The sequence below is a fragment of the Balaenoptera physalus genome (assembly GCF_965194825.1).
Source record: "Balaenoptera physalus genome assembly, chromosome: 3".
Taxonomy (NCBI): Eukaryota; Metazoa; Chordata; class Mammalia; order Artiodactyla; family Balaenopteridae; genus Balaenoptera; species Balaenoptera physalus.
The window spans coordinates 116,804,886-116,831,406 of record NC_138890.1 but is presented as its reverse complement, the minus strand read 5'-3'; the positions used below and the strand labels follow the sequence as shown (position 1 = coordinate 116,831,406).

The 26,521-nt window shown below is 42.6% G+C and overlaps 1 protein-coding gene across 19 annotated transcripts in view; it reads left to right on the top strand.

Moving 5' to 3' along the window:
• The window catches only part of PDE8B (phosphodiesterase 8B), a 383,716-nt gene that overhangs the window by 110,052 nt on the left and 247,143 nt on the right, over positions 1 to 26,521 (top strand). For 2 of the 19 annotated variants that reach the window (XM_082457146.1, XM_082457147.1), the window contains exon 1: positions 14,284 to 14,943. The exons of 13 other annotated variants lie outside the window; for them this stretch is intronic. In XM_082457146.1, coding sequence (XP_082313272.1) covers positions 14,605 to 14,943 — 339 coding nt within the window. In that variant the 5' untranslated portion in view covers positions 14,284 to 14,604. Of the gene's footprint in view, positions 1 to 8,065; positions 13,647 to 14,280; positions 14,944 to 26,521 lie in introns of those variants that run through there. 4 more of the 19 variants (XM_082457145.1, XM_082457144.1, XM_082457148.1 and 1 more) reach the window with 4 other exon arrangements.

Genomic DNA, 26,521 nt, shown 5'->3' with positions numbered 1-26,521 from the left:
CCACCAACAGTGCAAGAGGGTTCCCTTTTCTCCACACCCTCTCCAGCATTTATTGTTTGTAGATTTTTTGATGGTGGCCATTCTGACCGGTGTGAGATGATATCTCATTGTAGTTTTGATTTGCATTTCTCTAATGATTAATGATGTTGAGCATCCTTTCATGTGTTTGTTGGCAATCTGTATATCTTCTTTGGAGAAATGTCTATTTAGGTCTTCTGCCCATTTTTGGATTGGGTTGTTTGTTTTTTTGATATTGAGCTGCATGAGCTGCTAGTAAATTTTGGAGATTAATCCTTTGTCAGTTGCTTCATTTGAAAATATTTTCTCCCATTCTGAGGGTTGTCTTTTTGTCTTGTTTATGGTTTCCTTTGCTGTGCAAAAGCTTTTACGTTTCATTAGGTCCCATTTGTTTATTTTTGTTTTTATTTCCATTTCTCTAGGAGGTGGGTCAAAAAGGATCTTGCTGTGATTTATGTCAAAGAGTGTTCTGCCTATGTTTTCCTCTAAGAGTTTGATAGTGTCTGGCCTTACATTTAGGTCTTTAATCCATTTTGAGTTTCTTTTTGTGTATGGTGTTAGGGAGTGTTCTAATTTCATGCTTTTACATGTAGCTGTCCAGTTTCCCCAGCACCACTTATTGAAGAGGCTGTCTTTTCTCCACTGTATATTCTTGCCTCCTTTATCAAAGATAAGGTGACCATATGTGTGTGGGTTTCTCTCTGGGCTTTCTATCCTGTTCCATTGATCTATATTTCTGTTTTTGTGCCAATACCATACTGTCTTAATTGCTGTAGCTTTGTAGTATAGTCTGAAGTCCAGGAGCCTGATTCTTCCAGCTCCGTTTTTCTTTCTCAAGATTACTTTGGCTATTCGGTGTCTTTTGTGTTTGCATACAAATTGTGAAAATTTTTGTTCTAGTTCTGTGAAAAATGCCAGTGGTAGTTTGATAGGGATTGCATTGAATCTGTAGATTGCTTTGAGTAGTATAGTCATTTTCACAATGTTGATTCTTCCAGTCCAAGAACATGGTATATCTCTCCATCTATTTGTATCATCTTTAATTTCTTTCATCAGTGTCTTATAATTTTCTGCATACAAGTCTTTTGTCTCCTTAGGTAGGTTTATTCCTAGGTATTTTATTCTTTTTGTTGCAATGTAAATGGGAGTGTTTTCTTAATTTCACTTTCAGATTTTTCATCATTAGTGTATAGGAATGCAAGAGATTTCTGTGCATTAATTTTGTATCCTGCTACTTTACCAAATTCATTGATTAGCTCTAGCAGTTTTCTGGTAGCATCTTCAGGATTCTCTATGTATAGTATCATGTCATCTGCAAACAGTGACAGCTTTACTTCTTCTTTTCCGATTTGGATTCCTTTTATTTCTTTTTCTTCTCTGATTGCTGTGGCTAAAACTTCCAAAACTATGTTGAATAATAGTGGTGAGAGTGGGCAACCTTGTCTTGTTCCTGATCTTAGTGGAAATGGTTTCAGTTTTTCACCATTGAGGATGATGTTGGCTGTGGGTTTGTCATATATGACCTTTATTATGTTGAGGAAAGTTCCCTCTATGCCTACTTTCTGGAGGGTTTTTATCATAAATGGGTGTTGAATTTTGTCAAAAGCTTCCTCTGCATCTATTGAGATGATCATATGGTTTTTCTCCTTCAATTTGTTAATATGGTGTATCACACTGATTGATATGCGTATATTGAAGAATCCTTGCATTCCTGGGATAAACCCCACTTGATCGTGGTGTATGATCCTTTTAATGTGCTGTTGGATTCTGTTTGCTAGTACTTTGTTGAGGATTTTTGCATCTATGTTCATCAGTGATATTGACCTGTAGTTTTCTTTCTTTGTGACATCTTTGTCTGGTTTTGGTATCAGGATGATGGTGGCTTTGTAGAATGAGTTTGGGAGTGTTCCTCCCTCTGCTATATTTTAAAAGAGTTTGAGAAGGGTAGGTGTTAGCTCTTTCTAAATGTTTGTTAGAATTCGCCTGTGAAGCCATCTGGTCTGGAGCCTTTGTTTGTTGGAAGATTTTTAATCACACTTTCAATTTCAGTGCTTGTGATTGGTCTGTTCATAATTTCTGTTTCTTCCTGGTTCAGTCTCAGAAGGTTGTGCATTTCTAAGAAGTTGTCCATTTCTTCCAGGTTGACAGTTTCTTCTTTCAGTACTTTGAAATATCCCTCCATTTTCTTCCAGATTTTTTAGTTTCTAATGAGAAGTCTTTCATTCTTATCTTTTTTCCTCTGTATTTATTATGCCCCTTTTCTCTGGCTTTTAAAGGTTTTCTTTTTATCAGTTTTTCCAGAATTATATTATATTGTGTCTTGGTATGGTTTTCTTTTGGTTTATCCTGCTTGAGGTTTGTTGAATTTCTTATATTTGTTGAGTCACCGAGGCTCTTTTAGTTTTCTTTTAGCTTTCTCTCTCTCTTTTCTTTAATTTGAATAGTTTTAATTAGCTTGTTTTCCTGTTCACCAATCTTTTCTACTACAGTGTCTAATATGCTCTTAGTCCTATGTAGTGACTATTTGATTTCAGAATTTGTAGTTTTCATTTTTAGAACTTGAATCCTTTTTAAAATCTCTTCTTTTAAAAACAATTATCTTCTCACAATGTTTATGTTTTCCTTTCAATACTTGGACAATAGTTATAGTGGCTCTTTTAGTGTTCTTATCTGTTAATTCCAATATTTCTCTTATTTCTGTTTCCATTTACTGGTCTTATGGTTATTGGCCATATTTCCTACTTAGCATACCTAGTAATTTCAATTGTGTGTTAGACATTTTGAATGTTACATTGTTGAGTGTTTAGATTTTGTTTTCTTTAAAGAATGTTGGATTTTGTTTTGGCAGACAATTAATTTAATTTTGGTTCAATTTGACCCTTTAAAGGATTGTTTTTAAGCTTTTAAATGTATATCTGGAGTAGTCTTTTCCAAGCATTCTTTAACCTTATTATTAAAGCATGACTCACTGGGTTTTCTACTAAATTTTTGAGTGATCAGCAAGGACTTTCTATTCTGGCTGGTGAGAACTTGGATGGCTTCCAGTTCTTCGTGAGCTCTGAATTGTTCAGCTTACAGCTTTCCAGTCACTCTCTTCCTGGTCTGTGGAATTTTACCCTACTCATGCTTGTCTTAGTATTTAGTAAACTTTCAAGTATCCCTCAGTACTCTTTGTATATATAGTTTCCTGTTTCTGAAACTCTGTCTCATAAATTCCATCCGCAAAAGCGTCTCCAAACTCTGATTTCTATTACTTCAAGTCAGTGACACCACTGGACTCGGGTTGGGACTCCTTCCCTGCCCCAAGGTATGGAATGTGTCTCCAGGATAAAAGCTAAGGTAATATTGTATACCTCATCTGTTTTCTTTCTCTCAGGGATGACAGTCCTGAGCTACCTATTGTCCAATATCTGAAAATAATTGTTTTGTATATTTTATCTGTTTTTTTAGTTGTTAATGGAAGAAGGGTAAATTTGGTCCCTGTTTCTTCATCACAGCCAGAAGTAAGTCCGTGCTACAAATATTTATTCATGATCCTACACAAAAGGTTGCCATTTTTTTTTTTTAAGGTTGCCATCTTGAATGCGATTCTATTTGAAGATATACTCTGAGATATTTTGTGTTCTTTTTTCTTCATTCTTCCATAATTTAAAATATAAACAATGGATATTGCAAAGAAATTTGGAAGAACTGCACTACATTGTTTATAATTGTGAAATTGTCTGTCCCATAATGGCTTCTATGCCTATTTTCCTTTTCCCACACATCCACTCCAAATAGAGTTCATACGACTTTCTGATACAGTATTTAGGCTCTGAAATGACTCTCAGACCTTTCTCAGGGGAAATTTCTAAGCCCCTGATAGCTGGAGTTCTAATAATGGCCATTCATGTCTTGCTTCCTACATTTCCTAAGAATAGAGGTTACTTGAAGTTGTGGCATCTCTAACTCATTATTATATATGTTTTATACTTGTACATACAGGAGAATATATTAAAAGTACAATTAATGTGGAAATTTATGCCATCTGAATTATAATAAGCTATGAATTTCTTACAAAACTTTCTACAGTTTAATGCTTAAAATGTCTTATAAATGTATAGATTTTGTGGCTGGGCTGTATCTCTCTCAAAAGTGTTAAGAAAGGGAAAATCTTAAATCCTGGCTTGATTCCTTAATTTAACAACATGAGACAATTCTTATACTATATCTCTCCTAATGTGTCATTTTCATTTCTAAAATCTAGGGTTGTTTTTTCCTTTTGAAGTTGATGTTTATGTTGGTGATTTCAAAAAAATCCCCCATTAAGAAGGATCTGAATCTTATCTTTTAGATCTCAGTGAGAAATACAGTACATATTGCCTAAACCATATATATATGTGTATATATATACACACACACACACACACACACACACACACACACACACACACGTATATATTTAAGGGCTATGTAAGATTTTTATAACTTATAAAAGTTTTATGACTCCACGCTCAACAGAAAGCAAGTAATTATTTAGCCATGCTAGGTGGGACTTCAGGTTAATGGTAAACAGAAAGGAGATGTTGAAAGATTTCATATCCAAAGGTAGAAGAAGAGAAGTATACAGAGATACATCATACATGCAGAAATTGTGTACAGAGACAAAACATGTGAAGTACAACAATTACATAGTAAGCCACCTCCTAAGTAGTAGCCATTGGTATTATTGTTATTCAGCCATTGTTCTGAAACTAATTTTATTTGCTTTGTGTACTTACACTGGCTTGAATTCACACTATCTTCCTCCTCCTACTCCCTAGGACACTGCTTTCCAGAACTTTACTTATTGTTCCTAAAAGTTAGTGAACGTTTGTCCTCCTAGGCTTCAACACTATATATCAAGAAAAAGAAAACCAAGTATGCTACTGGAAATTTGTATAGCTCTGCTGGTGTGCATTTAAACATAAAGTTTACTTCTGTAAGTTCCCCTGCCCCCCGCCCCTGCCACAGCATGCTGCCATGTCTCAGAAAGGGTGAAGACTCTTGAGAACCTGTCCTAAGATGTCCCTGGCTTGGAGGGGCATCACTGAAACCCACAACCTTACAATTGTTATAAATTGCCAGATGACAGTGCTTTGTGACATTGCTTTGTATAATGAAACATTCAGGTTTATGCACAAGTTATATTATGCTTCAGAAAATAAAACATCACAGGTAAAGGGTTTTTTTTTTTTTTTTTTTTGGTCATTGTTTTTGTTTTGTAATATTGTTATTTTATGTATAGCAGTGGTTTTCAAAGTGTGACCCAGCATCAGGAGCATCAGCATCATCTGGGAACTAGTTACAAATAAAAATTCTCAGGCCCTGCACTCTGTTTTAGGCGATTTTGATGTATGCTAAAGTTTGACAGCTGCTGGTGTGGAGAACCCTGGAAAGGCTCCTATATCTGACTTAATTTATTATAAGCCACATCGTATGAGGTATGAAGAAGTAATCAGTCATGCCCCCAGCTACTGTTGCCTAGGAGATGTTTAATGGTGTAACACGGGAAGTGCCACGCTGCTGAGCAAATGTCAGACTCCGAGAAGGAAGAGCCTTTCTGCCAAAATTCCTTCTAGAACACCTCCTTTCACAGCCCTAGCAGCCCAAGGGAGAGGATTAAGACATCAGAACCACAGAAGGTGCTAATGCAGGGCCCTTGGGCTGATCTGCAGCCTTGAGGCACCTTTAGCTAGTTAAGAGGGAAAATCCCAGGGCTCAAAAGCTGTCCTCGAAGCGGACGTATCAAAAGACCGCATTTAACAATCTGGACATGAAGCAAGAAACTCATATCCCTGTGTAGACCAGACCGTAGGGAAACCCAAGGACGTCTTGGCAAAGAGACTGTGTTCTTAGCTGCACTGGGAAAGGAGGGCCATGATCTTGTTAGTGTGGAGGACCTAGAAGCTGACATGCCTTCTCACTGTGTGCTGATATGGCCTTTTCTCTGTGTGTGAGCCTGGAGAGAGAGAGAGAGCGCGCTCTGGTGTCTCTTCCTCTACTTATAAGGATACTGGTTCTATTGGATTAGGGCCTCACGCTTATGACCTCATTTTACCGTAATTACCTCCCTAATGGCCCTATCTCCAAATCCAGAACAGTCCCTATTATCCCATGCCTGGATTATTATAGCGCCTTACTGATCCTCATTCCAGACTCCCTTCACCAGTCCTTCTTGAATATGCAACCAGATTCACCTCAGTAAATTCGCACTTTTAAGGTACAGTCTTACTGAAAAAACCTCAGTGATTCCCAATGACTAGAATTTTGCCAAACTCCTTACTCTGGCATTTGGTTCCCTGGTAGGTCCAAGCCTACCTTGTCAGCCAAAATAATGCTATACTCTTCCCCCACACCACACACCTTTTGAATAACCTACTTCATTGTTCTTCAAGCATTCAGTTTGTGTGCCCACCTTTAGGCCTTTGCTCACATTATTCTCTCTGGAATGGCCTCTTTTCCACTTATTCAAATACCGCCCTTTCTTCCAAGTGCCACACTCCTCAGTGACTTCTTCTGCATCACTCCACCCACAGTGATCTTTCTCTCTGCGCTTGGATTATTTTTCCAAAGCAAGTGTTAACACACTTCTCTGGGTGTGTGTCTGTGTTCCTGATAGAACTGTCTGAGAGTGGGTACTGAGGATGTTCCTTCTTTGCGTCCCTCTCAGGACCTGGCACAGTGGTGGGTGCTCAGTGTTCTTATTGTGTGGATTGGTGGATGGATAGATGACAAGACCGATACTCCTTTGGTAAGGTTTTTTGAGAATCTTAAATGTCATCTCCTCTGAGAAAACATCCATAACCTACCCCCTCTCTATCACATCAATGTATTTTGAATCCCTGTATAAGCTTCACAGCTACCAGAGAATTGTAGTGTTTGTTTGTCCTTCCAATCCCCCCATCGTATTCTAACTCTATAGAAGAGACTGTTTCTGTCTTGTTTCCCAGTGCCTAGTTAGTGTCTGATACATGGTAGCCCCTCAGTTAATATTTGATGAATGAATGAGTGAATGAATGACTTTAGCATCACATAGTGTAATGGAATCTTTTGGAGCCTAGCAAAGTGTGCATACACATAGGGGAGGACCTGCTTAAAAACCTGAACCTTTTTTTCTTTTTTTTTTTAACCCATGAAGCATTGAGGCAATGTCACACTAATTTAGAAACAAATGTGCTTTGCTTTATATATTATATAGCTTAAGTCAAATCAGAGTGAATTAATAATTTGTACCCTGACTTAATACCCCCCCAAAATTATAGTGCTGTAGAAAAGTATTCATGAAGCCATGCAGTCTACTATTTTTTTAGAAAGCCAATGTTTAATCATTTGGCAAACACAAACTTATTTTGCAAGACAAGAATTTGTTTTCTAAATCTAGATTTTCACATGGGGAGTTTCCTTAAGGGTGGTAGGACCTACATTGACTTCCACTACATATAGGAGAATTTTCAGTCTTCCATTTTCTGTCTTCTTTCTTTCCCTTCCAATCTTACCATCCCCACCTCAGGAGACACTGTCTAGTTATCTCATCTGCTCACTGTCTTCTGGATCCACCAAGGTAAATTCTGCCTCTGTGCCTTTGCTCATGCTGTTCCCCTTGCTTGAAAAGTCCTCAACCTCTGGTTGAGGTCCAACTGACATGTCCCCTTCTCCAGCAAGCCTTCCCCAATTGTCATAACTACTAAAAAGAATTGCCGGTACTGCTCATTTTTGCTCTTATGCCCTGAGTGTCAGCTCATGTATTATGCTCTGTCACTTCTTGTGTGTAAGTTTCATCTCCCTGATTGCTCTAGAAGCTCCTTTGGAGTAGGACTGTACCTCGTGCTTCATTTGTATATTCTTTTTTCGCCTGATACTCTTGTGAAATGTATTCACAAGATTTTTGGAAATGAATATTTCATTTTTCGTAGCCTAACTATTTGAGTCCGGGAGAATTCTGAAGATGAGTAACGAGAAGACTCTGGAGGCCCCTCTCCAGGGCTGATCCAGCCTGCCGCCGCCCCCCCCCCCAGGCCCCCCGCCGTGGTGTTCTTGTTAATGGTCAGATCACTTTTGAGTACATGGATTCAGGGCCCAGTGTTCAGTGGATTCCATGTTTGATGACGTTAACCTAAAAAAGTCAGATGTTGGCTGAATCACCTTCCTGCATCTCTTTTTGCATATTCTACAACTGGCTTGGGAAAACTATCCTATGGGCCAAACCTTCTCCTAAATTTCACTTGGTCTGTGGTAAAAGGTCCAAAAAGTGATACACTTACAGTTAAACATACAACTTACAACTTATTTTTACTTCCTTAAAAGAGCTGTAAATCCACTTGGTAGGAATATTTCACCATGAAAATGGTTCCCATGTCTTTTTTTGACTCTCACTTTCTTTTAGCCTCTGTACCTTTGTGTCTTTGTGCATCTGGTTTTGTATTTCCTTTGTAAATTACAGAGAAATTTGTAAAAAACAGAGAAATTATTTCTGTCTCCATTTATGTCTGATCCTTTTCCTTCTTTAGTTTTTTTCCATCTTCTACCTTCTGTCTGAAAGAAAAAAAATCAGTCGGAGTCCATAAAAGAAAATATAGTTAGCTAGGGAGTTCCCTGGTGGTCCAGTGGTTGACTCCACGCTCCCAATGTAGGCGGCCCGGGTTCCATCCCTGGTCAGGGAACTAGATCCTGCATGCATGCCACAACTAAGAGCCCACATGCTGTAACTAAAGGTCCCACACTCAGCAACGAAGATCCTGTGTGCTGCAACTATGATCTGGTGCAGCCAAATAAATAAATAAATAATAAATATTTAAAAAAATACTTAGCTAAAATATTTTTGAGGAGAGAATTAAGAAACATGATGCTCATTCATGTGCATTATTTTTGTATTTGGTGAAATCGGTTTTTTAAATTAATTAATTAATTAATTAATTTACTTATTTATTTTTGGCTGCGTTGGGTCTTTGTTGCCGTGTGCGGGCTTTCTCTAGTTGTGGCGAGCGGGAGCTACTCTTTGTTGTAGTGCGTGGGCTTTTCACTGCGGTGGCTTCTCTTGTTGCAGAGCATGGGCTCTAGGTGCGCGGGCTTCAGTAGTTGTGGCATGCGGGCTCAGTAGTTGTGGCTCGTGGGCTCTAGAGTGCAGGTTCAGTAGCTGTGGTGCACGGGCTTAGTTGCTCCACGACATGTGGGATCTTCCCGGACCAGGGCTTGAACCCGTGTCCTCTGCATTGGCAGGCGGATTCTTAACCACTGCGCCACCAGGGAAGTCCTGGTAAAATAGTTTTTCACAAAAAGAAATTTGTCGTGCTCCAACTTCTTATCTATATCACTTTACATTCACTTATGAACCTCAACAGATAGACATGCATTTTCCATAGTTGTAATCAATCTACATATACTATATATAAATATTTAATCCATACACATTTAAATAGCGGTATTCTGACCGCTAGTGTAATTTGTTGAGCTATTCCCTAAGTGTTTGATGTTTAGATTATCTCCATTTTCATTACTGTAAATAGTGTTGCAACATCTTTGTATAAATTATTGTTTTATTCTTTTGACTTTTTCTGATGTATATTGCCAAAAGGAGGATTATCAGGTCAAGGCATTCACTGGCTTTAAAAACCAAAAACATAGAACATAACCCTCTACTCAATAAAGAAAAAACCCAAACCCCTTCCATCTTGAGGTATAACAGTTAAGAGAAGAGAAAGACAGAAAAGGAAGAAATGAGAAAAAATCATTCATTCATTCAACAAATATTTCAGCATGTACTATATGCCAGGCACTAGGAATTTGGTCCATCAGTGAATAGGAAACCAAAAATTCCCTGCCGTCGTAAAGGCTACTCTCTAGTGGGGGAAGATAGAAAATGAACATAATAATAAATGAGCTAATTATATAATAAGTTGGAAAGTGAGAAGTGCTATGGAATAAGAAAAACAGAGAAGGGGGGGAATCAGGAGTGGTGGGGGGACAGTGGAGGGATAAATAAGAGTTACTCAGATGCTCAGAAGGCAGCATCTGAGCAGAGACTTAAGGGAAGTGAGGAAGGTAGCCCTGTCCTTTTTGACAGCATAAGAGGCAGAGGGAAGGGCTCCTGGCTAATATTGTTAGGTGTCTTGGGGAAAGAGCAAAGAGGTCAATGTGGCTGGAGAAGAGAGAGTGCGGGTGAGAGGGGAGAGAGCTCAGAAAGGCCGGGCAGGGGCCACATCAGGTAGGATTTTGTAGGCTCTTGTAAGGACTTCAGCTTCTATTCTAGTCCCCCAAAGGAGGCTGTGGAGAGGCTACACTGGACTCACCTTCTTTGGACCTGCCCTTGACGCCTGCCTCCAAGTCTCTGGGATGGGATCAGGAAGCTGCTGTGTTTCTGACAAATTCCTCAGGGTGATTCTGATGTGCAGTTAGGTTGAGGACTACTCTTTCAGGTCAAACATTCCACTGTTCTAAATTTAAAATAATTTAATAAAAGAAAGTAAAAATTTCACAGCATCCCTGAATGTTGGTGATTTAGAGACGTTGAAGATGATGTAGGAAATTGAGGCCCAGAGGTTAAGTGACTTGCTGGAGGTTACACAGCTATAAGAAGCAGCACTAGTTTCAAGTTCGCCCTTCTCACTCTGAGTTCAGTGAACCTTCCACTGTGCCAGGCTACCTAATAAACTGTATCGTTTCACTTATCAGGTGGTTAGACTTCCAGTAAGCTCCACCATTAGGAATAAAGTTTGAATTCAGAGCTCTGTAAGGTTGATTGGTTGATTAAATGTTTGATTACCTAAAGATTAATCTGAAAGCTGCAATTGTTTTAACCTTTATGGTTAAGAATCACTCAAAATATATTAGTCACATTTTATTCTTCTTTAGATGAATTCTGGAAGAGTTATACCGATTTAGAATGGGAAGGGACCTTAATTGTTCAGGGTCTTGCAGTGCTTCTGGGTCATAATTCTGAAATCAGTTCTTGTTTGACATCAGTATAAAACATACAAGCCGTTCAGCTGACTCTGAACATTTCTGAGGTTTAGAAGAAATTTCTGATTTACTTTGCTGTTTGATTTCTTTCTTGGACACTGGCTGTAGCTAAATTTTCTTAACTCAAATTTTTTTATAATGTTGGTTTTTCTGGCCTTATTCTGTAACTTGAGCCTAAATTTTATCTGCAATGTCTGAACTTGTAGACTTCGTGGTTATCGTGGAATGCACTGAAATTGTGACATGGGAATTGGTCCAGAAATCACTTACAGGAGCAAGAACTCAGGCCTCAGAGCTTAGCTAGGGAACGATTTCAGTTAAACCATTTTTCCTCCACTTGCACGCTTCTGGATGTTTCAGTGACCAGATTTGTGCCAGTGATGGGGGCAGGTTACACATTCCCACTGAGAACACTTGGTGGAGATTATAGGGATACATTATTTTTTTCCTTTCACTAAGCCAGAATTGGCAGTGGAAGCTATGTCTGAGAAAGATACTGAAGCTATTGGCTGTTCTGGGAATGGGAGGAGGAATTTATAGCTAGTGCATTTCCCCCATTCCCTCTTCTGTTCCTGCAAAAACTCACATTCAGTGAAAGGCTCGGGTCCCAATAACTAATGGTCAGTTAACATACTAAAGCAGCTCAGTCCTGTTCAATAGCCATCTAGGGGTTATTTACTTCTCTCAAGTCTTAATCTTTTTTTTTTTTTAATTTTGCTTCTAAATTTTTTTTTTTTTTTCTAAATTTGCTTCTGGGTGACTTGTCCCTTCATGACTCAGCTCCTAATGTTCTCCACCAGAAGATTGGTTGTAATTTCTGTTTTATCATAGTCTTCTTGCCTTCAAAGCCTCAGTGAGTGACTGGCCCTTTTCTCTTCTCTGGGAGGTTTCATCATAGTAACCACATTCCTAGAGAAAACTCTGAAGAAGTAGACATGGGGCATGAGAATTAGCATGGCTCTAAATGTCAAAAAAGGCTGACATTGACTGGTAGCTCTGTGAAGGATAATGACTGAAATGGGTGTATAAAAGAGAATCATAGAGAAACTTTAGGAACCGGTAACTCCTGACCTAACATTGCATCAGGGATTGGTATGGAGGCTAGTGCTTTTGTAATTTAACTCTGATGATGTTTGCCCAGATTCTGAGTGGTCCCTTGGAAGCAGAGCAGATGGCAGCCATCAGGCTTAGGCCTATTTCAAATGGATGACTGCCCCTATATCTCAGTCTTGACCATTTAATGTGGTATTCTCACAGGCACGGATAGGGACAAGGAAGCGTGGAAGGGAACTGTGGTGGAAGCTACGATGCCAGGAAAGAAGGACTTATTCCTTCAGCTGGAGGAATGCTGCCAGCAGACAGCCCTCTGCTCAGCTGTCAGTCTCATAAGGGCATTGCCTCAGCTGAAGAGAGCCACCTGGCCCAAGGCTACTGTGGTGGCCTGCAAGTAACTGCTGATTCATGTGAGAGTATAAAGGCCTATCCTCCTAGACCCAATTCAGGACAACTCTGATGCATCATCCAGTTTCAGGATTTTCCCTGCAGGGTTGCCTGAGGCTTTTAGTGAGGCTGTATTCTAGCTCAGTTTCTCCCTGCTCAATCTCCACTCCCCCCCTCCCTCCTTTCCTTCCAGATGTTGATTAGGGTCCTAGAGTATTTACTCATAAACCTCATGCCTGCTAAACACTATTTCAGGATCTGCTTCTTGGGGAACCCAACCTGCACAGAAATTTGATGAGCAATTTGCCTGTCCATTAGAAAATATAGCATAGACTTTTCTCTGCATTAACTAGAGATACACTTTTTCATGTCATCAAATATTTTTTTTAAAGAGACCAAAAGTCGGAAAGTTCTAGTGTTAAACTGAGAAGAGAAACAGAAGTAGAAGACTTAGGTTAGCTTAGGTTAGTTAGACTAGGTTAGGTTAGTTCTTTCTCCTGTGTATATCTGAATTTGAGATTTGCTTCTCTATGAAGGTTAGAAGCTGTAATATAAAAGTCTTGATCCAGTCATTCCCAAATTTGATGTTATGGGGAGAGAAAGGGAGGGAGGAACCAACAAAATTATTTGAAATTGGATACTTCTTTGTGCTTTGCATTAGGACTCTGTGTTCTTGCCTTTAACCTTATAAGCAGCTCTACTGTTGAGTCCTTCCTTGGACCATGCATGTGATGCTGTGGCAGCAGGCAGGAATCACTCAAAGAACCAGTGAATAAATGAGCAGTGGTGCCTCGAAGCTCTAACCCAGATTGCACAGCGGCGACGATGATAAGCAGCCTTCTTCTGAAGGTATTCTTGCTCCCCTCGAGTGAAGCTGTGTAGCCTCACTCAGGGGAGTGAGGGGAGGCAGTTTTGACTGCCCAGCCTGGGGTGTCAGGCAGAGCAGTGGACAACGGGAGGCTGGATGGAGTAGAAGCCAGGGTGAAAATTTAGTGACAGCCAAGGAAGAGGTGAAAACTCTGGAGGAGAAATCCAAGAACCGCGCGAACAGCTTCTTTCTGTTCTTTCTTTGGATCTTAGAATTTGTGTGTTCAAGTGCTTGGCCCTCTGCAGGCCCTCCCGTCCCTTGGCATGACCTCCAGATGATGAGTAGACATGGAATGGACTTCTTTTGAAGACTGGGTCGCCAGCCATCCAGCTCAGCCTTCAGAGTGCGTGGGGAAGCGGGGGACTATGGAGGCATGAATTCTCTCCTTAATGCTCTGAGTGTACTGGGAGGCAAGCAAGTCAGATGGGTGGGCATGGTCTGGAGGGTCCCTACAGAGCATCGTGGTGTTTTATTGGGATGTTACAACGTGTTCGTGAAAGGCCAGAAGCTTGTTGCGGCGCTCCCCAGGCTACACCGCCCTTCGGGGCCGGCCCGGGGTGTGTGCCGTGAGGGGAAGAGGGGCTGGGGAACCGGAGGGCGGCCCCGGGACGGGTGCAGGAGGGATGAGGCCTCTGGACAGCGGAGGAGGGGAGGGCGCCGAGGCGTGGTGCCCGCTGCCGCTCCCTGGGGCCCCGGGGGCCGAGCCGGGCGGCGGGCACTCTCTGCTCAGCCCTGGAGAGCGCGGGGAGCGGCGGGCGGGGCCGAGGGGCGCAGCGGAGCCCGAGAGGCGGCGGCTGCGGAGTGAGGGCGCCGCAGAGGAAGGCGGGCGGGAGGGAAGGAGGGAGGGAGACGCGCGCGCGGACCGAAAGTAGGGAAAGAGGTTCAGGCGGGCGGGCGGGCGGTGCTCTGGCCCAGGGGCCGCGGGAGCCCGGCGAGGTCGAGCTGGGCGGCGGCGCGGGCCGAGGGCGGAGGGGAGGGCGGAGGCGCAGGGAGCTCGTTTGGGGCGCCGCGGCGGGGAGGGTGGCGGCCACCCGTGCGCGCGGGGCGCTGTGTGTGCGCGCTCTCCCGCTCGGGGAGGAAGATGGCCCAGAAGGGAAAGTTGGGGTGACGCGCGCAGCCCCGGGAGGCTCGGCGAGGGGTGCCGCGGCGAGCCCGACGGAGCGGCGGCCAGACAGGCCGGGGGGTGAGCGGTCCGGGCGCCGCCGCCAAGGCGCCCGCCCCCTCACTGCAGGTGGCCGCCGCGGCGCTGGGGCCCGGCGGCCGGGGGCGCGGGCGGGCGCTCGAGGGAGCCCGGCCGAGGGATGGGCTGCGCCCCCAGCATCCACGTCTCGCAGAGCGGCGTGATCTACTGCCGGGACTCGGACGAGTCCAACTCGCCCCGCCAGACCACCAGCGTGTCGCAGGGCCCCGCGGCCCCCCTGCACGGCCTCTTCGTCCAGACCGACGCCGCCGACGCCATCCCCCCGAGCCGCGCGTCCTGGCCCCCCGGTGCCGCCCGCGGCCGCAGGGCCCGCGGTGAGCTGGGCAGCGGCAGCAGCGCGGGCTCCACGGCCCCCGCGGCGACCACCTGCAGGGGCCGGAGTCGCCACTGCTGCAGCAGCGCGGAGGCCGAGACCCAGACCAGCTACACCAGCGTCAAGGTAAACGCCGGGCGCCGGCCCGGGCTGGAAGGGGGCCGCCTGCCCCGTCCGGCGGGTAGGGGGCTCCGGCGGAGTTGAGTGGCCGTGACGTGGTTGGTTTGGGGAGGTTGTCACTAAGGAGGAGTTTACTTTTCATTTATGGGGGTGATGAGGGCCCAGGAAATGTGAGCATTAAAGACCCCTGGAGGGGTCCAGGGCGCTGGTTCTGGGGCACCGGGTGGAGAAGGGAAGCAGGTGGGCTGGCCCGTTCCTCACTGAGGTGGAGAAGGCTGGGCTGGGTCAACTCAGGAGGAGGGGTGGGCATCATTGAGAGCGTTCGGTGGCGAGTCCCACTGAATGAAATCGGAGCTCCGGGCTGGATTTGCATGGCTCGTAGGTGAATGGTGCAGACTCGGTGCAACCGTACTGTAGTGCCCTCGTGTTCAGGTTTTTACCTGGGGACACCAGCCAGGTTGCATGGAGTCGCAGCCACAGGGACCGAGTGTGGGATTTGTGAATGAATGAGGGTGTTTCTGTTTTCCGGAGGGATGGAGGAAGAGGACCTGCGTGGAACCTGTTGTTTATCACTTCTTTGGGTTGGCTGCGTCTTGGACATAATTGAGAGAATCGGGTCGTGAGTGAGGAGGGTCGGCTGAGCTACAGTGAGGGGAAGTGGTTTCCGTGCAGTGTAGCTGTCTGAAGATGATTCATTCTGCGCATATGTCTTATCTTTCAGGAGAGTGGAATTTTGAGGAACTAGAAAAAATTAAGTGATTAAAGCAGTCACTACTTATTTCTTAATGCCAGAAGAAAAATGATGATTTTAATAGTGCCTTCCTGTGTGTTCTCAAAATACTATTAAATCCAAGAGGTTTTTCATTGTGTAAATGTGGCCACTGGGCCTTTTATCCTTATATAGCAAGCAGAAGGACAATGGCACATCCCACAGTACAGAGGAAAAGAAGTATGTCTCTATGACTGTTAATGTGAGGTAGAATCACAGTTTTTACATGGTCAGTAAATTACCGGGAATCGTTCCATTGATTATTTGGTAAAGGCACGATTGTATAGTTAATACTTGAAAAGTTGTTCAACAGCTGGAGGCGGCTAGTGTGAGGAGGCTCCTAGTCTTCATTGGATAAAGTCAGCTCTCAGTGGAGGGGTGAAGAGAAGGATGACATGTGCTTACTTCAGTCTGGAAGAGCAAAAGGTTCTTTTAGTGAGCTTACTTTAACAGCATCTGACTTTGTGACATGAAGCTTAACTGATGTTTACTTATAGTTGTAGAGTTTCTCTGGTAATAATCATGTAATATAATATGATAATGTACTCATTATAATACAAATACCATTTATTGAGCACCTACTATGTACCAGGTATAAGCTTTCTCTTCTAGCTTTTGAATGTTAACTGTGTATTGATAGAATATCAAGAACTAGAGACCTGGACTCATGACAGTACAACCTACTAATTGAACATTTGTTATAAAGGTATGTGCTGAACACTTTCTTTTAAGTTTCCCCTCCGCGCCCCCCCCCCCCCCCCCGCCACCAGTTCACATGAAGTTACCACTAGGAATAATTTCAGGGGATTAAAATGTTATATTTGGTGAAATAATTAAATTGGAATTTTATCAATAAAGACTATCCTTTGCCTTCTTGTTGAAAAGGAAATTTGCAAACATGAAGCAGTAGTTCAGAATGGTGACAACTTATGAACTCTGTGATACTCTTTTTGGTTTGCTTAAGAGAAATTGTGTATTTTTGCCTTTCAGAGTAGCAAGAATCCCAATTTAGTACCTGGCACCTCTAGCTACTCCATGTTTGTTCAGTGAAAGAAAGAATAATGAATGAACTCATTCTCTATGTTTTAGTACTTCTCTCAAGAGGCTACTTAGAGACCAAATGAAATAAAAACTGGAGGGAAAATGAGTCCCAATTATTAGCAGCTAATATGAACTTGTATAAATATCATTGCTACTTGGCTGAAGTGTTAAAAGGCTTGACCTGGGTACAAATTTAACGTACTTTGCTTTATCAACCAGATTTCCAAATAAGAGCTTATTTCATTCCAACCCATTGCTGGAAATGTTGGACTAAAACTGCTGGTTCAGTTTATTCAACACTAATTTGCATGTGTAGAGCTCAGAAACTATAGATTTGAAATTAGATTTGAGACCGGAATTATTATTTATACAAACCACACAGAATTATTATCACAGAATTGTTTTAATATATTTAACAGTATCCTTTTAGGACGTGTGACTCAGTGTTATAGTATCTTTTTCAGTTTTCACATGTTCCATGTTCTTTTGTGGGTAAGGTAATTTTATAAAGACATTACTTTCATTTCTTTGTAGAAGAATTCTTCCACCTTAAGAGTTTGAGATAGTTGCCAGTCATGCCCCGCCCCGCCCCCCCCCCCCCCCCAACACACACCCTCCCTTTTCCAAAATGCTCAGGTGGAAAAGTAAAGTCTTTGCCATTTGGTCTTGTTTACAGTGGTGATGGGGTTGTAATAGATTTTTTTAAACTTTCTCTTTGTACATCAATTATAAACCATATCTTCATTATCTCCTTGGTCTCTGGTGTTCCCCAGAGTGCAGAAATGTGTACTTGATTTCTCTCTCTCTTTTCTAGCAAGAATTCATCTCATTAGGCTTTTAGAATGATGAAGCATTATGATGTCAAACATGATGTCGACAGGAACCTTCCTGAATACCTAATTTACAAAAAAAAAATGATAAACATTAATAATTCATGTGCAGTACAATGATATCATGTGGATTTCCATTTCTGGTAAGAAGTTAGATTTGTCTTCCAATTGCTGTAAAAAATGCAGGTTCCTAGCAATTTGTCTTCCACTTGTTTGCCTTTTAAAATATAGTACTCCAACAGGAGAATCCTGCAGAATGCTCACTACTGAAATTGTGCCAGTTTTGTAATTCTTGTTCAGAAATCCTCAGAGGAGATGGTTGAACCTCTCCCCGGGAAAATCTGGGGATTCTTTCAAGTCTTCTTTTCTCAGCCCAGCTGTTGTGGCTGGAGAGGCATCTGGGACTAGGCAGCCAGTTGTAGAAAAGAGTCTTTGTTGACAGTTCAGTCAACTTGCAGCCATCTCTGTGTAGTTTAACTATTTTGTGGATCAGACGCAGGAGGTTCTCAGTTTCCAAGTGATTTTGTGCTGGTAGGCAGCCTCACCAGTTCCCCATCTCCTCCATTCATTGTGCTCATTTATTCACGCAGTCAGTATTGGTACCAGACTCTGTTGTACTAGGGGTTCAGGGAATATCCACAAAGTTTGGTAAGCAAATCCTAATGAGGATGGTCAATCTATTGCAAAAGGGTGTGCCTAAGCCAGTGATTCATTACTTCTGTATTATTCTTTCCATGGTTTTCTGAATCAGTGAGGATAATCCCAAGTTGACTATATATAAAGGGAAAATAAATAGGTAATTTTCTGACCTTATGGTAAATAATGAATGAGATTTTATTTCGGGGAGGGGCAGAGGTATTTTGGAAAAAAAAATCATTTTTGTTCTCTAAATTAATATCCTCAAGCTTTAGTGTACAACAGAATTACCTGGAAGGCTTGTTAAAGTACAGATTGGTGGGTCCCACTCCCAGAGTTTCTAATTTAGTAGGTCTTGGGTGGGGCCTGAGAATTTGGATTTCTAACAGGCTTCTAGGAGACGCTAGTTTTGCTGATCTGGGGACCACAGTTTGAGAACCACTGCTTTTAAATGAATTAAATTGACTGTCTGTGGGCCAGATGAATTAGGTGTGGCCACCTCCAGCAGGGTATATGGTACCACATTGCATGTATTTGGACTACTAGTCACAGCCCTGTCTTCTTAGTTTACTTTTGTAATGTGCCACCTGTCATCTCTATCCATGAAGTCGGCCTGGAAGGTTGGCTGGAAAGTCTGTAAGTGGAGAGAGGGCTGGACCACGTAGCCCATTCTGGTTTCTTGAGGTTCAAATTCTCCTCAGGATCTGTTGGGATTTGCAGGTCCTGATGTCTTGCTTTGTCATCACAATCCCTCACATGCCTCTACCCTGCTGGAGCTGTGTCCTGCATGCTGGGAAATTGCAAGCCAAGGGAGGAGCTTAAAAGAGGGGCTGATGTGACGCCATAGGCTTATTCAGTTCTCGGCTCTTGGAGTTCTTGCTAGTCGTTTTCACCATGTTTATTTGTTTTAATTTTAGTAAAGCCCTAGTTTATTTTCTGTCGTAGCTCATTTCATCACAGTTTAGTGCCCCCCCCTTTCTTCCAACACATGAACTATAGTCATTGAGCAAATTTTCCTAATTTTCACTGCTTTCTTCAGTAGTCACACTAATTTTTAAGAACTATCAGATAATTCTTCCTTTGGACTTTGGTAAATCAGTTCTCAAATCAGAAAGTAACACAGCAAGCCGCTACTTTTCAGAGGTGATGCTTTTCTACGGAGTCCCCCCCTGGTGGACACAAGGCAGGACTTGGGCTGCAGCAGGACACGACATGCTGGTGAGGGCCGGACAGCCCCTGTGGTACCAGATTATGATGGGCGAAGGCCAGGAATCAGAATAGGAGGGAGGGAGGGAGCCCTGTAGCACCAGGTGGGAAGACAGAGTCCAGGGTCTGGGAAACCAGCAGGGTTTGGAGAGGAGCACGTGAGTACTTAGGGGCCAAGTGGGCAAGTAAAAATCTAGAATTCAGGGGCTCAGAAAGGTGACAGCTGTTGAACTGGGTTGAGACTTCTGGTTGGGGAAAAAAAAGGGAGATGCTGATGACCAATCAAAGGGCCGTAAGTAAACCCTGCACATAGGTGAGGCAAGACCAACCAACCAGGCCTTCTGACACCTGATCAGATGGTATCTGGACAGGAAACAGATTGCATATCCACAAAAGTTTAGGAAAAATAATCCAATGAAGGGATTGATTCAGAGGTGTTGGCAAGATGAAAGGAAAGCAGCAAATGATAATGAAGCACCCTAAGACTAGAAAAAGAGGGTGCTGTCACCACCTAAAAGAAGCCACAGGAGGGAATGGTTATGGGAACCTGAGAAACCAAGCCTATAGGACAGGGAAGCCCCCCGAAGCTGCGGTCTTAAGGAAGAATGCAGTGACTGGAGGCCTATGGCCTGGCAGGGGGAGCCAAGGGAGTAAATACCTCCATGCTACTGTTCTCCTTTTCAGGAGGTACCGTCTTTGTCCAAACACATTTGGAAACCAGAGGGCAAGGGAGCCCACTGATCGAGATTTTACAGAACAGGAGAGAATATCCTGACCATCCCCCAGAAGGCCCTCTGTAACCAGTGTTAAAAGATGGTCAACATCATTTGAGATACCCTAGGAAGCTCAAATTGAGATGAGTAATTTTGATCATTTTCTAAAATAATGGCATTTTTAAAATGGCCACTTAATTTATTGTTTATATTTCCTGTCTGATGACTAATGATGTTAAAGAATGTCCACTTGTCTTGTGTGGAGACCTCCAAGATATTGCTGAAAACATCTCCTCCTCTTTTCATTTCACTCTCCACCTTGACTCTGCTTAGACATTTTCTTAGTCAGGTTGGGGTGCTATAACAAAATACCATAAACAGGGCGACTTAAACTCCAGACATTTCCTTCTCCCTGTTCTGGAGACTGGGAAGTCCGAGATTAAGATGCTTTGTGAGAGCGTTCTTCCTGGCTTCCAGATAGCTATCTCCTTGTTGTGTCTTCACATGGCAGAAAGCAAGCAAGCTCTGTTCTCTCTTCTTCCTCTTAGAAGGACACTAATCCCATCATGGGGACCCCACCCTCATGACCTCATCTAAACCTAATTACCTTCCAAAAGTCCTGCCTCCAAATATAGTCAGGGTTTAGGACTGCAACATAGGAATTTTGGAGGACACAAACATTCAGTGCGTAACAGACATGTTTCTGTCATTTCCTCTGTTCCTTGCCCACTGACCCCTCTCCCCACGATCTCAGAGCCCAGAGGTAGGGGGTGGGGGTGATAGCACTCCTTCTAGGTGAGAAGTTCCTTAAGTAGGAACCTAGCTTAGCCCATTTATTCTATTTTTGCTCAGTTTTTACTTTCTTGCTCTCTACACCTTCTCTCCACAGCCTCAAAACATTAATAAATGAGTTTTACTATGTGTTTATAAGCTGGTATTTTCACTCAAGAATATGTATATTTAAAACATTTAAAAATATTCAAATGTGTTCAGGAGTTCATTTTTAAAAATAGATGTTACCTTACTATGTATAAAATAGATAATCAACAAGGACTGGAACTCTACTCAATATTCTTTAAAAACCTATGTGGGAAAAAAAATCCCAAAAATAATGGATATATGTATATGTATAGCTGAATCACTTTGCTGTACACCTGGAACTCACACAACATTGTAAATCAACTATACGGCAATATAAAGTAAAAATTAAATTAAAAATTAAAAAAAATAGGTGTCACCATTATCTTACAGTGGAAGTCTGGATACTTATGTTTTAATGGAAAACACCACTTTTTTTTTTTGAAAACACCACTTTTTAATAAGTTGCAGTATAGATTAGTTTAGATTTGGTTGCTAATAGCTTTTTCCTCATTTTCTCTCTTCTCCCACTGGCAGATAAAAGCCAGGCTTTATTCAGGATTTTGATGCTTTATTCTTTACCATCAACTTTTTTCAGCTCCTCCTTTCTGATTTCTCAGGGACAGGTCACAGAAAAATAGTTTAGAAGCTTGTGATTGGTTTAATAAAAATCAAGAGAGGATTTTGCTTTTGGATAATCCATCACTGAAAGAAAACTTGTCGTGGTTGTCTCATGTTTCCAAGGCGATTCCAGTTTTCTTGTGTGGTTTGTACATTTTGCAACAAGTTGTGTAGAGTAGATGTAGTAACATTAGCTATTAAAGTCTTGCTATTTGTGGAGTACTTTATATACATGAGCCACAAATTATCATTCCCATTTTACAGAGGAGGAAAACAAGGCTGCAGAGGTACAATACATTGCTCAAGGTGGGGGCTGAAATTTGAATACAAGGTTGTCTGAATCCCACTCCCAAGTTCTTAACCACTGAACTTTATTGCCTTTTACACAGGCCTGAAGGCCCAAGCGTGGCTGGTACTGGAATCACAGTTATTTAGAATAGAGTGGTAGGACGGGAGATGGGGAGCAATCAGAGGGCCTTGTGGGTGAGGTTTTTCCTGTTATAGATCCACCGTCACCCCCTCTATTAGCTCACACTGCAGTGTTGTTTTGAGATGAGTGGAGAATGTAAAATGGAGAAAGCTTTGGTAGAACATGTTGCCCAGTACTTGGCACTTTGTTAAGTACTGCACTAATATTAGCTGCTAATAGTCTCGTGGTTGCTCTGATTTCTGTTTTGGTAATTAAAATGAAAGTTTGCTTATTTAGATTTAGATATTTTTGAAACACATAGTTGTTTTTTATTGGAACATGTATCCCACTTTCAAGTAGATTGATTTGGCCAATGTAGGTGACTAACTGGATTTATATATAGACATGCTACCCTGAAGCTTTGGAAACCGCTGGGTGTGGTCTGAGTCAATTGGATTTCCAAAGGAGATGACACAGTAGAATCTAGCCAGTCAAAGGCCCAAGCTGGCATTTGGGTTCCATGACTGTTGGACCTGCATCAGGCTTCTGCCTTTAAAGCTCAGGGCCTTGGTGTTATCTTGAGGTGGTTCCATGTGGAATTCTTCTTTGGTGTAAACATGTAACCTGAAGCCTTAGTCTATAATTGGGCTTAAAGCCATTTTGCAAAAGCTCTGTTGATTTTTATGTTGTGGCATTTCAGGTGCTGTCAGATGTAGTATATTGTTGGAAAAATGATACACTGTAAATCTAACACCGTTTCCTCCTAGAGAAGGTATAATGATTAGCTACAGGGATCCAGTTGCCTGTGTGAGTCACAAAAAGGAGGGAAGGCCCCGAATTTTGGAAATTTTTATAGGAAAACTTCTTAGTAACCTATCACACAGGTTAACATGGATAAAAAGAAAAGTGCCGTTTTCTGACATCAGATCCATAAATAACATTAAAGCTCTGGACCCGGAAGGTGATGACTTCAGGGTTGATGGGGCTTTTGTCCTCTTCCGAGTTCCTGCTGAGGAAGCTTCAAAAGCAGTGGCCAGATGGAGAGGAAGGTACCAGTTTATGAAGGCCAATAATGACCCAACGGCCCAAACCCCTCACCCACAAGTGGTGTTTGGGTCATATGAGGCATTTTCATTTTCAGCTTAAGAAACTGATTGACAGTCGTGGCCTATAAGCTGGGTGAATGTGAGGAAAGCAAAAGGTGTTCCACTGGGTGATGTTTCAGAAGGATCAGTAGCGTTTTGAACTGAGTGGTAGCTGGAGCTGAAAGTTTCTCTTTTCCCCCGATCTGATACAAACTCTGTCTACGATATCTCCTTTGCAGAGTTCCCTCGAGAGAGTGGTACTCAAGACAGTGATGGCCAAATAAAGAGAGAACAGAGCAAAGGATCAGCTTTGTCAGTGGCTGGGCCAGCACAGGTGAAGATTGCCTGGTGCGTGCTCGGGGAAGTGGTGGCTTGCTCTGTACCGGAGGCTTAGGCAGACAGGGTTGCGTGGGGCTTCCTGCCCTCTTCCTCCCAAATCTATAAGGCAGGGTCTGCAAAGCCAATTCCGGGACTCCTTACACATTGGACCACCACAGGCCCTCCTGTCCCTGTGGTTGGCCTCTCTGCCCATGTACTCCGCCATATGCGGAACCCAGGTGAGCTGCCACCTGGGTGAAAGCCCAGCACCTTTGCCTGCAGTGATCTGGCCCACTAGGACAGTGGCATGTCAGGACTGGCTGACTCTGATCGTGGAGGCTTCCTCTTCATCCCTTTGGGAGGAGCTGGTGAGGGGAAGGGAGCTTTGTCCACTCCCCTCACCTCCCGGGGGTGGGGGGGGCGGGGGCCATGGCTGGGAGGAGTGTTGCAGGCGCATTCTCCTCTCCCCTTTGTTGGCTGAGATTTTCAAGAAGGGAAAAGGAGGCGGAGCACAAGACTAGAACCAATTCTGTGTGTCAAAGGTGAGAACGGTGAATCCGAAAAAAGAATCAGGAAATGCTTTGGATTAATGAAAAAGGTAACCCTCACTCTTATATGCAGATTATATGACAAACATACTTTGTAAAGAATCCAGTTGGTATTAGGAAAGGGTTTTCATATAGAAACAGTGTTATACGTGGCATTTAGGTTTCTAGGTTAGCTCAAAAAAAGTAGTTAGCCCATTATGTGGCTGGAATATATTTACAGTGTTGTGAGAGAAACATAAAATTGAATTAGAACTAGCGTTTCGTTTGTACGCATGTCCTTTGGGAGAAGTGGGTTTAATTAGAAGGTGATGAAGCAGATGAGGAAGAACCTGTGCAGTTCCCTCAGGGAGTCGTTATCCTAAGTGATCCTCGGTGTTCTGAGGAGGTGAGGGGCTCAGGTGGTGATTTTGCCCCACATTGGTAGGGAGAGAGCTGGGGTGCAGGGATCTCTAGTGGCGTGACCAGGACCCTGCAGCTAGGGACTCAGAGCTACTGCCAGTACTCTTTCCATTGTGCTGTTTCACCTCCAAAGGCACTAAATTGTCTCGTTTCTTTTAGGCACTTATTTTCTGCTTCATCTACAAATATTTCAGTCTGTATCTTTAAAATCTAAGAATTCTTTGTTTTAAAAAGTCATAAAACCACTCTACACCAAAAAATTTAATAACTACTGTCTTAGTTCTGGCTGCTAAAACAAAAATCCCATAGACTGTGTGGCTTATGGACAACAGAAATTTACATCTGGAGGCTGGGAAGTCCAAGGTCAAGGTGCCAGCAAATTCGGTGTCTGGTGAGGAACTGCTTCCTAGTTCACAGACAGCCATCATCTCATTGTGTCCTCACATGGAGGAAGGGGTGAAGGAGCTCTCTGGGGTCACTTTTATAAGGGCATCTGCCCTGCATGATCTAATCACCTCCCAAAGGTCCTACCTCCTAATATCACATTGCGGGTTAGGATTTCAACATATGAATTGGGGAGGGGCACAAACATTCAGTCTATAGCAGCTACTTAATATCAATCACATTTTTCTTATTGTCTCTAATTGTCTTATTATTTTTTACAATTTGTTGGTATCCAAATAAGACTCACTCATTGCGATTGGTTGGTTTATCTCTTAAGTCTCTCTTAACCTATAGGTTCCCCATCGCTCTCTCTTTTTCCACTTGCAGTTACTTTGTTCAGGACCTTGGGTTGTTTGTCCTGTGGATATTCCCCCAGTCTACACTTTACTTTTTGCATTCCTGGCATGTGTCTTAACATGTTTCCCTGCCTTCTCTGTTTGTTAGAAACTTGCAGTTATTTTTAGAGTTTTGGTTCAATTATGCTCAATTTTGAGGGATGGAAGTGGGGCGAGAATACATTTTCAGTGATACCGTGTTCTTACAGCAGGAAATATACATTTTTTTGTTTGTTTCTTGGGTTGTTTCTTTGTTTTGTTTGTTTTTGCTGTGACTGTCTTTTTGCTGTGATGCTAACCAGTATTAACGATCTTTGCTTACATCCATTTATCATTGGGGGTGTCAAATGGTGATATTCCTGTTGCATCCTTTCCTTCACTTACTAGCTGCAACATCTCTAAGAAGAAAAACTTCCCCTCATCGGTTAGTTGGTTTCCCTGGGATACAATTTATATGCGAAAGGCAGGTTAAATGCGTCAATCTTCCCTCTTATTTCCAGTTATCAAAATAATGAGTTGATTCTCTACCATTCTCCTAAGGTAACAAGGATGTTTCACTTGTTCCGCTGTTTGCTTGCTTAGTAACATTATGAATCAATTTGGCTCACACATATACTATTTTTAAATTGAAGTATAGTTGATGTACTAATCATATGAGTTACAGGTATACAATATAGTGATTCACAATTTTTAAGGGTTATACTCCATTTACAGTTGTTATAAAATATTGACCATATTCCCTGTGTTGTACAATATATCCTTGTAGCTTACTTTAACGCATATAATTGATGTGTGTCAACCCATTGCAGTTCTTATACTTGGATGCTCAAATTGTCCATTTTTGGCTGGAGGGAGCTTATTCAAGTTGGTGAGGCATTTTTCTTTTTTTATAAATTTATTTAATTTATTTATTTTTGGCTGTGTTGGGTCTTCGTTGCTGCTTGCGCACTTTCTCTAGTTGCAGTGAGCGGGGGCTACTCTTCGTTGCGGTGCACGGGCTTCTCATTGCGGTGGCTTCTCTTGTTGCGGAGCATGGGCTCTAGGCAAGTGGGCTTCAGTAGTTGCAGCACATGGGCTCAGTAGTTGTGGCTCGCAGGCTCTAGAGTGCAGGCTCAGTAGTTGTGGCGCATGGCCTTAGTTGCTCCGTGGCATGTGGGATCTTCCCGGACCAGGGCTCGAACCTGTGTCCCCTGCATCGGCAGGCAGATTCTCAACCACTGCACCACCAGGGAAGCCCGAGGCATTTTTCTTGAAGAAATAGTTCCAGCTAAGTTGACTAAGTTATGTCCTTCTTTTATAAGCATTCTTTGTGGATGAGGCTTGCTGACCACCTGGAGGTGGAGGCATGACTTGGTGTCTGCCTAGCCATCCC